The 12,730-nt window shown below is 33.1% G+C and overlaps 2 protein-coding genes across 2 annotated transcripts; one reads left to right on the top strand and one right to left on the bottom strand.

Annotated features, from left to right (window-relative positions):
• Positions 1-5,521: 5,521 nt before the first annotated feature.
• LOC113687831 (uncharacterized protein At4g26485-like) lies at positions 5,522-7,726 on the top strand. The gene is made up of 3 exons (XM_027205353.2): positions 5,522-5,965; positions 6,361-6,565; positions 7,178-7,726. The coding sequence occupies exons 1-3, from the start codon at positions 5,809-5,811 to the stop codon at positions 7,545-7,547; spliced, it is 732 nt and encodes a 243-aa protein (XP_027061154.1). The 5' UTR covers positions 5,522-5,808; the 3' UTR covers positions 7,548-7,726.
• A 1,479-nt stretch (positions 7,727-9,205) lies between these two features.
• Positions 9,206-11,764, bottom strand: LOC113743305 (GEM-like protein 5). Its single transcript, XM_027271289.2, has 3 exons — positions 11,192-11,764; positions 10,257-10,531; positions 9,206-9,591 (listed from the first exon to the last, which is right to left on the bottom strand). Exons 1-3 carry the CDS (start codon positions 11,499-11,501, stop codon positions 9,382-9,384), a joined length of 795 nt encoding a protein of 264 aa, XP_027127090.1. The 5' UTR covers positions 11,502-11,764; the 3' UTR covers positions 9,206-9,381.
• Positions 11,765-12,730: the final 966 nt, after the last annotated feature.

Below are 12,730 nucleotides of genomic sequence, written 5' to 3'. Positions count from 1 at the left end.
TTTCTTTTTCTCACAATAACTTAATAAAAATAACTAAAGTGCCCAAAGATTGAATTTAAAGAAATAAACATATTTTTGTGAACAATTTTTCCTCTTTTTTTCATTTTTCCAATCCAACTAAAGCCTATTTTTTTTGAATTTTTCTTCTTTTCCCTCTTTTTCTTCAATTTTCTCTTTTCTCCTTTTTTATGATTTTTCATTTTCATTTTTCTTTTAAGAAAGCATTGAATTTAAATTACAAACGACTAAATCATATTTTTTTTTGAATGTTTTTTCTTTTTTTCTTTTTTTTTTCAACAAATTCTATGATAAAACTTAAAAATAAAAATAAAACTGGAAACTAAAAACTAAAAATGAACACAACAAATAAAAAACTAAAAATGAAATTACACCAAAAATTTGGTGTCTACAATAATCATACAAAAAGAGAAGATAGCCCACAAGTTGGGCCCAATTACATACATGTGTTTATACTATTATTATTAAGCAAAATCAAATAGACATATACATGTGTTCAAAAAAAATGTATTCACACACATAATTAGTGAGAAATGAAAAATTCATTTTTTGAAATGTGAGAGATGGAGAAATTCATTTTGTGAAATGTGAGGGATGAAAAAATCATTTTATAAAATATGAGGGATGAAAAAATTTATTTTATAAAATGTGGAGGACTATAGATCAAATTATGTAAAATATAATTTGACAAATTTACCCTTCAAAAATGATCACGTGCCTTGCACATGATGGATTCCGGCCAAAAAATGATCGGAAACCTAGTTAGGGACTAAATTTGACCGATATAAATATGTAAGGGACATAAAATTATACTTTTAAAAGTGAGGAACGAAAAAAGTTATTTTGCAAAATATGAGAGACGTTTTGGACGATTTTTCCATAATATTAACCCAACTGGCCTTGGAAGATCAAACAATAACAAACAAAAACAAAGAAAATGTGACAAAATAAGAGAAAAATGGAGGAAGAGGATTCTGGCGGGTCGACCCGCTAGGATGAAGATTCCGGTTGGTCAACTCGCCGGAATCCCGTCAAAATTTGGAAAAATTCTAGCCAACATAACTGGAATCTCACTAGAATTCATTTTTAATGGGATTTAAGGTCGGATCTTAGCATAAACATGCTTCCCATGACCTCATGAGTTAATTTAAACATCAAACATGACCATTAAATACCACAAATCATGAGAAAAATGAGATCTAATGTGCAAAACTTATGAAAACTCATATAATGACTTAAAATCACATGCAAAACATTAAATCAACCAAAGAAGGAAGCTATATTTACCTGAGGAAGCTGGCGAACTCGAATAGGGATTAGAAATCACAAGAAAACGTGCCCTGATTCCGAAAATGAAGCAAAAAGCTTCCTGTCGCAGAGGTTCAAGAGCTGATGATCCAACAACTTTGGGCTTGAATTTGAGGGTTTTAAAGACATTTTTTCTAGAGATTTTCAAGACGAAAATTGTTGCCCTACAATCATAGATTGTGCAGCAACAAAATCTCACAAAACGAACTTCATATGAAATTAGAAAACTTAGACGAACAAGGCTGTTTGGTCAGCTCTAACTCAAAAATTTTTTGCAGAAAACTTTTCTTTTCTTACTTTCTTTTTTCTCTCTTTCTCTCTCTTTTGGCCTCCTCTCCCAATTGTTTTTCTCTCCTCTCTCCCCTCACCCCCAGATCTTGTGCAGCTGCCCCCTCACTCGTTTCCCTCTGTCCAGAAAACCTCAAACTCTCTTCTTTTTCTCTTTTTTTTTCAAACCAAAAAACCTTAGATTGTAGAAAGTGATATGTGGCTAGATTTTCTTCTAGAAACTGATGATGTGTTGTTTCTTCTAACCATTTGATTAGCTATTAAAAAAGAAGATTTGGGAGAGGAATGAACTGTCTTTTGTACTAATAAATTTTGGAAGAAAGAAAGAAAGAAAAAAAATAAAAAGAAAATGAGAAAAATTCTTGCAACTTTTTTTTACCGATTTCTGGTTTGTTGCATGGTAGAAGGATATAGCGCGAAGGCCTGATTTTTTATTTTTTTTTTGAAAGAAAGGGAAATGGACTGATGGGCCTCTTTTCTTTTCCTTCTTTTACAGACTTCTGTTGGATTTTGCCTTGGGCTTTTGGGAGTTTTGGCTTGGATTTTGTTTGGGTTTTGGCTTGGGTTTTTGTGAAGCTTTGGCTTGGGTTTTGTTTGAATTTTTTACCTTTCTTTTTTCTTTTTTTTCGATTGGGCTAAAAAATGAAGGATATTTTAAAATTCCATTTCTTCTTTCTTTTCCTAACAAAATAACACAAAAAAAATATTACTTAACCAACAGGGTCACTTCTTTTCACCGCAAATATTGAAGTTCGTACCCCAAATAGAGCTAGTTGTGGAGTTTATATGTTTTTATACAAGAATAATAAAAATGTCCATTGCACAAAACTAGCCGTTGACGTTGCTGTTGAAAGATGGCTTCAGGTTATTGCTATAGCTTTCAAGTTTCTAAATTGCATTTTTACCTGCTGAACTTTAGTAATTGTTTTCACCTTTTAATGATTTTCAATTTGTTACTAATATAATAAGCAAAAGGGCATTTGTGGAATAAAATAATCATCTCACTCATGAAAATACTACATTGATGGCACTTGGACTAAATTTTTATATGAAAAAAATAAAAGAAATTAGGTCAATGTAATTTTTGAAACTCAGAGGAGGCTAGTGAAAGTGCCAAAAACCTCAAAGGAGGTTTCAAAAATTATTCCTATTAAAAATCATTTTCCATATCAATGTATAAATGATCAAACTCTAAAGACAATAAGCTATTAATTTTAAATCCCCTTTTAAGAATTAAAATTTAAAGATTTTTGTAAGAAGACAGCCATTTAAAGACAAACAAAAAAGTAAAAATACAAGAAAGATACTTATATAGAATTAAGGTTAAAATTTAAATGTTATATGTATTGACAAAAAACCATGTAGTTTAGCTAAGTTTTATTATTGTACAACGATTATATATTTAAATAAAATTCATAATTGTTGGATGTAAAACATTGGTCGAAAAAAATGTTGTAGCAACTAAAATAAGCCATAGGCAAGAAATTTTCTAAATTGTTTTAAACTTTTGTTTACTAGTATTTAGTAAGTGAGTATTTTTCTTTTAATTTGGGTTTCATTTTTCCTTGGGTTACATACAATATGTTTTATGTTAAATTGTATTCTTGTTGTCTTTTTATTAATTTGGACAAAACTCAAGAGGTTTTTCAGCAAAGCGTTGTCAGTTCTCTACCTTCAGTAGTGGGGTTTTCATACCGTTACTCATAAGGGGTAATTAATTTGATCAAACCATAATATTCATCTTGTAATTTGGTCAAAACTTAGGGAAAGTAGATGTAACTAATCCAAACTATTCTGATAAGTACTGGTACTACCCCGATAATTTTTGTGATAGCGACATGTCCTATTAAAGCTTCAAGTTCACAATACTTACACAAGAAGGAAAAATTCTGGTACTACCCCGATAATTTGTGTGATAGCGACATGTCCGATTAAAGCTTCGAGTTCACAATGCTTACACAAGAAGCAAAAACAAAGGAGGGAAAAGAGCATTGCCCTTTATCTGTTTACCATTAACAAAGATCATCTCTTTCCCTACTAGCACGAAGATTCGGTGTTAGGACTCAGACACGGAATAAACTTTTATTGAGAATAATTTAATGATAATAAGTTACAAGAATGAAATTAAAAGACACAAGATTTAATGTGATTGGCTTTATTATCAAGCAAACGTTCATCAAAAGAACATCTGTTCTGTTCTTTATTACGAGAGAATAAATTTTATAAAAAATACAATTTAAATCTAAACTCAATTCTTGTATAATTTCTCTCATTTTGCAAAGAGTTCTCTCTCACTTTTATATGAAGAAGACTAATGGCTCTCTTGTGTGCCACTTTATATTACGCTAACCCCCACCTATTTATATAAGTGTGTTTGGATAGCCAAATAATGGCCATAAATTATTTGCTTGCATCACAAATACAATTTGTGATAACGACACGTCCGATTAAAGCTTCAAGTTCACAATGCTTACACAAGAAGCAAAAACAAAGGAGGGAAAAGAGCATTGCCCTTTATCCGTTTACCATTAACAAAGATCATCTCTTTCCCTACTAGCACGAAGATTCGGTGTTGGGACTCAGACACGGAATAAACTATTATTGAGAATAATTTAATGATAATAAGTTACAAGAATGAAATTAAAAGACGCAAGATTTAATGTGATTGGCTTTATTATCAAGCAAACGTTCATCAAAAGAACACCTGTGCCACTTTAATTTCTTGTATAATTTCTCTCATTTTCAAAGAGTTCTCTCTCACTTTTATATGAAGAAGACTAATGGCTCTCTTGTGTGCCACTTTATATTACGCTAACCCCCACCACTCAAATAATAATAGGAAATAACTGCTAATTTTAAACTTAAACAAAATAGGAAATAAATTCTAACTTCTAAACTCATACAAATAGAAAATATTCCTTGATTACTACTTCAAGTAACTAAAACAATTAGGAAGCAAGTTACTTCCATCTAAAATAAGGAACCTGCTTAAAATAAATTAAACTAATTTCCTAATAAATATCCACCTTAACGAATACTTATTTTTTTTTAACAACCACTTGCCTTCAATTGCCAAATAATATAGTGCTGAATTACACACTTGAATCAATGTAGTTCTAATATCAAATTGATCCAATTAGCAAATAAACATGTGTATCTAGCTTGGGTCTACTGCAGGATTTTCTTCTCTTCACCACTTGCAACTTCTTTTTCCCTTTTGTAAGCTCTATTTCTAACCATTGATGCAATCAAATAGTAAAATTATCATCCTTTTTCTATCTTTAGGATTGTTTCTCCATGTGTGATTTTCAAGACTCCACCTATAATGAAAAATTTATAACGGTTAGAGTCTTTTAATACATAGAAATTAGATTCTTTTATTTCTTTACAACATACGCGATACCATCCAAAGAATGGATGAAGTTTCAACCACTGAAGTTGCGAGAACGTCTTCATTAGTTCACATCCAAAGTCGATATTAGACTCCACTTTTTCTTTAACTCTTGAATTACTTATCTAAATTTATCGTCAAGTATCTCCATGCTTTTTTCTTCCCATCCTTCACCTTCAATACTTCTTACCAAACCTTTGAAACAAGGATGTTACCTATTAATTGTTGTATTGGTCGTAACCACCAACCCACTTGATCTCAATAATAAACTAGGATCTAACCATGAACTTGGCTCTGATACCAATTTTTTAGGATCTAAACACGAAATAAACTATTATTGAGACGTCAAGTACATAATAATTTAATGACAATAAATCACAAGCATGAAAATAAACAACACACAAGATTTAATGTGGTTTCTTTATTATGAGGGAATAAATTCTATATAAGAGTACAACTTGAATTGAAACCCAACTCTTGAATAATTTCTTTCACCTCCCAACAACCTCTCACACTTCATGTAAAGATTACATGACTCTCTTGTATGCTAACCCCCACCTATTTGCAAGTAACTTTACTTGACCAACACCCCAATTAATAGTCAGAAATAACTACTAATTCCTAACTTATACAGAATAAGAAATAATTTCTAATTCCTAAACTCATACAAATAGGAAATATTCCTTACCTATTACTTCAAATAACTAAAATTACTTTCACACAAAACAAGGAATTTACCTACAAGAAATAAAGCCAATTTCCTAAAATTCAGAGGCTGATCTTTCAACTTGAGAGATTTAGAGATGAAAAATAACGAGACAAAAGAAAGATGGATTCAGCACTACAGTAGTTCCCATATGATATTGCTAGTAGGTGAAGGAGATTTTTCATTTTCTGCTTGTTTAGCCAAAGCCTTTGGCAGTGCTGCAAACATGGTGGCAACATGTCTTCATACTGAAGGTATTTTATTAGTAGTTCTCTGTTTCCATTTCTTTGTTTTTTATGTATGATAAATGAGGTAAAGAGAAACTATTTCCCAAGAACATATGCATATACACCTTTCGTTGGTCTCTCTCTCTCTCTCTCTCTATCTCTTCCAACTCGTAATCTGAATTTTTATTTGTTTTCAGTTAGGTTTTAAGATCAACATGATCCTCATGTATCTTATTTTGATCTAAATCCAATTAAACTGTTTAGCGGGTTTGATTTTGTGGCACCATGTATAGGACAAAAACTTGTCCATTGTGTGAATTCATCTTGACTAATGGCATCCATGCATTTCTGGTTTATAAGTGAAATTCGTTTCACATTTTTTATATATGCATTTCTTATACAAATTTGTTTTATTTTAAAAGCGATGTTGTGGGAGAGACATTGGACAAGCACAGCACATCTTCAGGAATTGAAAAGATTGAGAGGCCTTGTTTTGTATCAAGTTGATGTCCGCAACATGAACGAGCATCCATACCTGAAGCACATGAAATTTGATGTCATACTATTTAACTTTCCCCACGCAGGGCATTATCGATGGTTACGTGAAACAGACTCCATCCTTATTCGGTAAGTGAAGATTTCTATTGATAAAGCACACAGATGCCTTCTGCAGTTGTACATTGACTTGCTTGAAAAATTGTAAAATTTTGTAGTTATTGTATTGAAGTACTAGTGTTGTTGTAAACCAAACCCTATATTGCTATTCGAGATTATTCATTATTGGTATAAGTATCCCTTCGAGATATTCAAGCTAGCTCCAGCTTAAGAAAATAATAATGTTTTATTGTTTCTCAGATGGACTATATATTGTTAATGTCATATTAGTTGTCTAATTTCTGAATTTATGTACCAATGTTCAAGTGTTGTGAATGAAGAAACAAAGGAAACAGAAAAAAACCCTAAGGACTGAAATATTTCATTGTGGCAAGTTACTATACAGACTCAATATATTATCTTCTCCAATGAACAAAGTGATTAAGGATAACAAAAATTCCTTTGTCGCCAATTTAAAATTGTGAAATGGCTATAAAAGGACTCTAGTTCATTGTACTTAACCAACCATTTTTCGCCCTTTGAGTTTGATCTGCATGTAATTTGTTTACTTAATTAGTAATCTTTGCTATTTTCTTTTCTCCACTTTCTTTTTGGCTCCTTTCGGATGGGTTGACAAAATTACAGGATGCACCAAGATCTGATAGCAGCTTACTTCAAAACAGCCAAAGAAATGCTGCTAGAAGAAGGTGAAATTCATGTAAACGTTAGGGATGATTATCCCTACAATAGATGGGAAGTTGAGAAGCTAGCAGAATGTGCAGGTTTACAACTGAAAGACAAAGTTGAATTTAGAAAAGAGAACTATCCGGGGTACCAAAACAAGAGAGGAGGCAACATAAATTGTAACCAAAGATTTCCACTGAAAGCATGTTACACTTACAAATTCACTTTGAAAGTGAGTGCTTTGGAGAATAGTGATGGCAGCGAAGTGTATGACAGTGCCAGCAGTGAATTCACCAGTATTACAACCACAGTGGAGGATCTACAAATTTGAGGGCACATTTAGGTTATTGCTAATAAAAGGATGGTTAATTTCTGGAAATCCTATGTGGCTATTGGCCATATCATAGACTCTGCATCCTTACACTGATGCTACGGTGGAATATGTAAATTGGTATTGGAAAAGTTAATTAATTGTCCAAAAAGAAAGGAAGAAGATTTTCATGTATTGCATGCAATGTTTTAAAAGTCGGATTGAGGATTGACCCGATTGAGTGATCGGTCCAATGTTATTGGTTCAACCAATTCAACTGATTGGATCACTAATTTTTTATATTTTTTATTGTTTTAATATTCATATATATATATATATATATATATATATATATATATATATATATATATGCCCACCATAGCTTGTGTTGGGCCAGCCCAAATTACCTTCGAGTAAATTTGCCATGCATTGAGTTCACTTGTCAATTGAGTCTGATCCAATTTAAAAAAGTTGAACCCATTCCATAGAGCGTCTTGACTGTTCATGACCTATTAACAAGTTAACCCATCATTTACTACTAGAAAATGCGAGGGATTTGAAAAATAAGGAATGAGTTAGCAAAAAATCCAAACAAAATTTAAACACATTAGAAATTTGAACAGTAAAAAAATTCAAAAACACCAAAAGATTTGAAATTTTCCAAGGAATTTTAGAGAAATTCAAAAATTATGAATACGTCAAATAGAGAAAAAAATGTCACTAGAATTCCTAAAACAACACATAAAATGTAGAAAAACTAGAAAAAATTTCTGCCCAAATTTGTCAAACTAAAACAATCAAACATGATTACCCAATTATCACTTTCTCAACTGAACAGAACAATAAAAGAGACTAAATGTAACTCCAAAAGAAGAAATTTTTTTGAATCATTGTTAAAATGGTGCAACCATTCCCAAAAATACAAAAAGACAAAAAAAAAAAGAAAAAAAAAACTTTGAACCACAAAAGAAAGGAAGAAACTGACAAATAAATAGAAAAAAAAAAACTTGCACAGACCTTTACACATGAAAACTAAACTCTTGGATCCATCTGACTTCTTATGTAGGTAAGTTATGGAGTTTCAGCTTTGGATCGAAAAAGATAATAGACTAAAAGGAAGAGAAAGAAGTGGAGATTAGAGAGTTTTTGACAAACTCACAAAAGAAGATAGTTTGGAACTTTGGAGAAGAGGAACATGGGTGACAGCTGTCTTTTTTCTTTTTTTTTTTTCTAAAGTTTGCTAGTTTGTTGCTTTTAATATGAATGAATGTCAATAAGTTCGGTGGGTCAAGTGAGGAAGAATACTCAAAATTGGATTCAACCCATTAATCCACAATTTACCGGTTTTAATGGATTTGCTAGTTCTCAATGGTTTTTAGTCCATTCCAACTTTAGCTTCCAACCAGACCAATTCATGGCTTAACCGGTCGAATTGGTTTGATTTTAAAAACACTTTTGGGTCAAATGAGGAAGAGTACTCAAAATTGAATTTAATCGGTTCATCCAGATTTTACCAGCTTTAATGGATTTACTAGTTCTCAATGGTTTTTAGTCCATTCTAGCTTTAACTTTCAACCAGACTGATTCGTGGTTCAATCAGTTGAACTGATCAGTCCGATCCGAATTTTTTGCATGTCTCATTTGCCCCCATTGCACCCTAAAATAGAACTAGCAAAGTCTAACCAAACAAAACTCATTCAACTTTATATAAACTGCTCTGTAACTAGGACACAATGACACACTCCTCATAGTATCAAACAAACGAAACGAAAGGAATAAAAGCAAACAAACCAAAAAAAAAAAAAAGCACGCATATAAGCTAAGGCCGCATCAAAAGTAATGTACAACACACTAGCTAGCTTGTGATGGGTATTGAAGCATTTTGACGAGCTCCGACATCAGAAACGCTGTCTAAGAGATGATGCGATGCTTTCTCAAAATTGACAAATCCCATGAACCAAAACTCGTGTCGATCAACCGTCACAATCTGAATATATTTTTCTGGTGGATTTTGTTTCATAACAACAGGATTCACATTCGCAATGTTTGCCAAAGGTATCATAACCTGTCAAATGGATCTGTATGTTAGAGAACCGCCAACTTTTAACAAGATTTAGCAACTACAGTAAGTAGATTTCATTATCATCAGAAGAACCATAGAAAAATCATCCGCATATCTATTTTTTGATCTTCTTTGCATCACTATCATTAGCTACTGCATTCTGTAGGACGGTATTAATGACATTTGGACTTGATACCACTAGAAATTAGTCATGTAATGAGGAGTCTCACAAACTCAACGAGTCTAATAAGGTCAAACAGAAAATACCTAACTTGACTGAAATCAGTACCAAAATCAAGAAAAAAAAGCTTGAAGATAGTGTTAATCATCATCTCTACAGTTGAAAACAGGCTCTTTTTAATTCTACCAATCGAACAATAATAAACCTCACTTTGTAAATTCAAGGTCCAGCCAAACATGAGACAAACTACACAGACGCAAAATCCAAACATTGCCTTAGCAACATTCAGAACAAGTGAAAATTTTGCGGGTAAGCAGTAAAGGTTTTGATAGAGTCTGAACCTGGCTCGTATTCAAACTAATGAAATCGTACCAATTGACCAAAAAACAGAGCAAACTCCCACCAATAAAGAAAAAACAAAAGAGTAGACTCCTGAATCTTTTGTGACCCGAAAGCAATTTCTACAGACAGGAGTTTGTTCTTATACCTTGTAATAGCTCCAAGTTTCTTGCCCAGAAGGAGCTCTAAAGGACAAGGGACGATCACTGCAGAAGGCCACTCGAACTGTTGACAAATAAAGAGTTCCAGCAACAGGACCTGTTGAGGTTGAAAGGTAACAAGCAAAGGTCTTCTTCAACCTCTCATTTGGATCTGTAGCAAATATCTGCTTGTAATGAGACTCAAATCCCCCTTCAGTCAACGCCTTTGCTGTCAAATTAAGTTTTCCCCATGCAGTTCCTGAAACCGATGGTCCAGTTTTCACTGCAATTACACAAAGTTAGCCCCTCTTTTCCTTTCTACATAATTCAATCATGGCAACACAACCAATCCAAATATAACAATCTCACATGTTCCCTGTATTTTACACAAATGGCATAACACAAACAACAAAAAAGCAGAAAACTCTGCAGCAAAATGAATCATCTTATTCATGTATCAACATCACTCCTCAATTCTAGTTTTGGAATATAAAACCATTATATTTATTCTCAGTATGATCAGTCATGCAATTCAAGAGTCAAAACTGCCAGCATGAAATGTCTAAGGTAAACATATCAACTTAAGAAACAGAAAATTGTATCGTAAACTCATCACTTATTCCAGTAAAAAAATAACTGTAATAGAACATCAATAAACACCTCCTCTAACCCCTTTTCTATTTTTCTAAATCAACTTTTCATTGCACATCCATGATACATCATATCCCAAGAACTGCCCAAGTATTTTTTTTTCCTTAATTCTTCTAAATACAACCCAAACAGAACTCCATAATTTCAATTCTGGGAACAAAATCCCATCATCCATTTTCTCAATACCAATCAAGAAAGCCAATTCAAGATATCAATAGTAATTTATCAAGCACAAACAAAAGCAAGAGAACAAAAAGAAAGAAAGAAATGCTATGATGGACGATCAACTCACAATTGTGCCAGATGTTCTTTGCTACAGTTTCAGCTCTATGGCTCCAAGAATTGAACATATGAATCACAGATTCACCAGGGTTCTCGCTAGGCTTGTCCACAGGTGAGTGAACAACATACGGGTGGTGCTGATTGACCCATGAGGCTGCCCTCTGATTGTCTGGATGAGTTGTTGGAGCTGCTGGTTGACCCATCATACGAGTGCCCCACTTGGCCTGATCCTCATCAGTTGGCGGAGTAGCTGTCGGAGCCGCCGTGGGAGCTGGCGTAGGCTGTGGGGGAGGATGGTTGTTCCCGGATGAGTCTGCCATGAATTTAAGACAAGACTCTGAAGAAAATGTTCAAAAGATTCTGTACTTTGGTTATGGACGGTTGAAACTTGGATATGGAAACTTCATTCTAAAGTGGATTCGGTAACTGCTTAATTGGACCTTTCGGTGATTTATAGACGGAAGATTGGGGAGCTTGGATATATACTTGATTCTCCGAGGATTAAAAAAATTGGGTCAAATCAATTACCATTTTACACGTATTCTTTACTTTTGGATTTGGGAATTTGTGCTGGATAAACTACAAATATAATATCAAGAAGATTTGAGCTACTTGATATACTTGGAATTCCTTCAATTTGATTCTTTGGGCACGTATGAACAAACATGAAGCTTCGAGGCAGAAAGAATCATCCAGTTTTGATTAGTTCAGACGTGACAGTCATATCTTACTAAACACTCATCTTAATTTCATAATCGTAGAATCATGTGGGCTTGAGGGGACCTGCAAATGTTATCGGTGCAAAAATTGTTTGGGTTAATTTGTAGTTTGATCAAATTACGAAACCTACCTTGTAATTTGAGTAAATCACAGTAGAACCTCACAAATAGCAAAACATTTATCAAATGGCCCTTGACGTTATATATCATAGGTAGTATCTAAATTTACACCCTCTCAGACCATGTCCAACCCTCAGTAATTTTGATAAAAGATTTTGCTCATTATTACTTAGTTTTCTGATAAAAAAACACACGCCTACCTCAGTTGCCTGTAATAACCAACGCAAAGTGGAACACTCAAATTTCATTCGATTGTAAGTGCAATCAACTTATTTATTAAAAATGTGATAAAAAATAATAAAAAAAAAGCTCCAGTATAAAGATATTCATTGGTGAGTAAAACCAATTATATACCACCATTTATAAACACCAGAGTAGGCAATATTCACCGAGTTAAGAGCAGTAAAGGCTTCCACGATTGGTTGACCAAAATGAGGGTCCCAAATTGCATGACCAATAGGTCTTATGTGAGTTTGGTAGATGAAAATTAAGGAAAAGGGTTAGTCTTTGTTTTTGGGTGAAGGGAAATCAATTTTGTTCTTATTTTGGCTTTGAAACTATGGACATTTGAGATAGACATGTGTCTTTTAGCCAGAAGACTGAGCAAAAACGAGTTGTGGGACCAAAGCGTAAAATTTTTATATCTGAGAAATTATTTTACCTGATTTTGAACGTGAGAGACTAAAAAAGATTTTTCCAAAATGTGAGGG

This window comes from Coffea arabica, chromosome 5e, assembly GCF_036785885.1.
Source record: "Coffea arabica cultivar ET-39 chromosome 5e, Coffea Arabica ET-39 HiFi, whole genome shotgun sequence".
Taxonomy (NCBI): domain Eukaryota; kingdom Viridiplantae; phylum Streptophyta; class Magnoliopsida; order Gentianales; family Rubiaceae; genus Coffea; species Coffea arabica.
The sequence above is the reverse complement of the archived record's forward strand: the minus strand, read 5'-3'. Positions and strand labels throughout refer to the sequence as shown.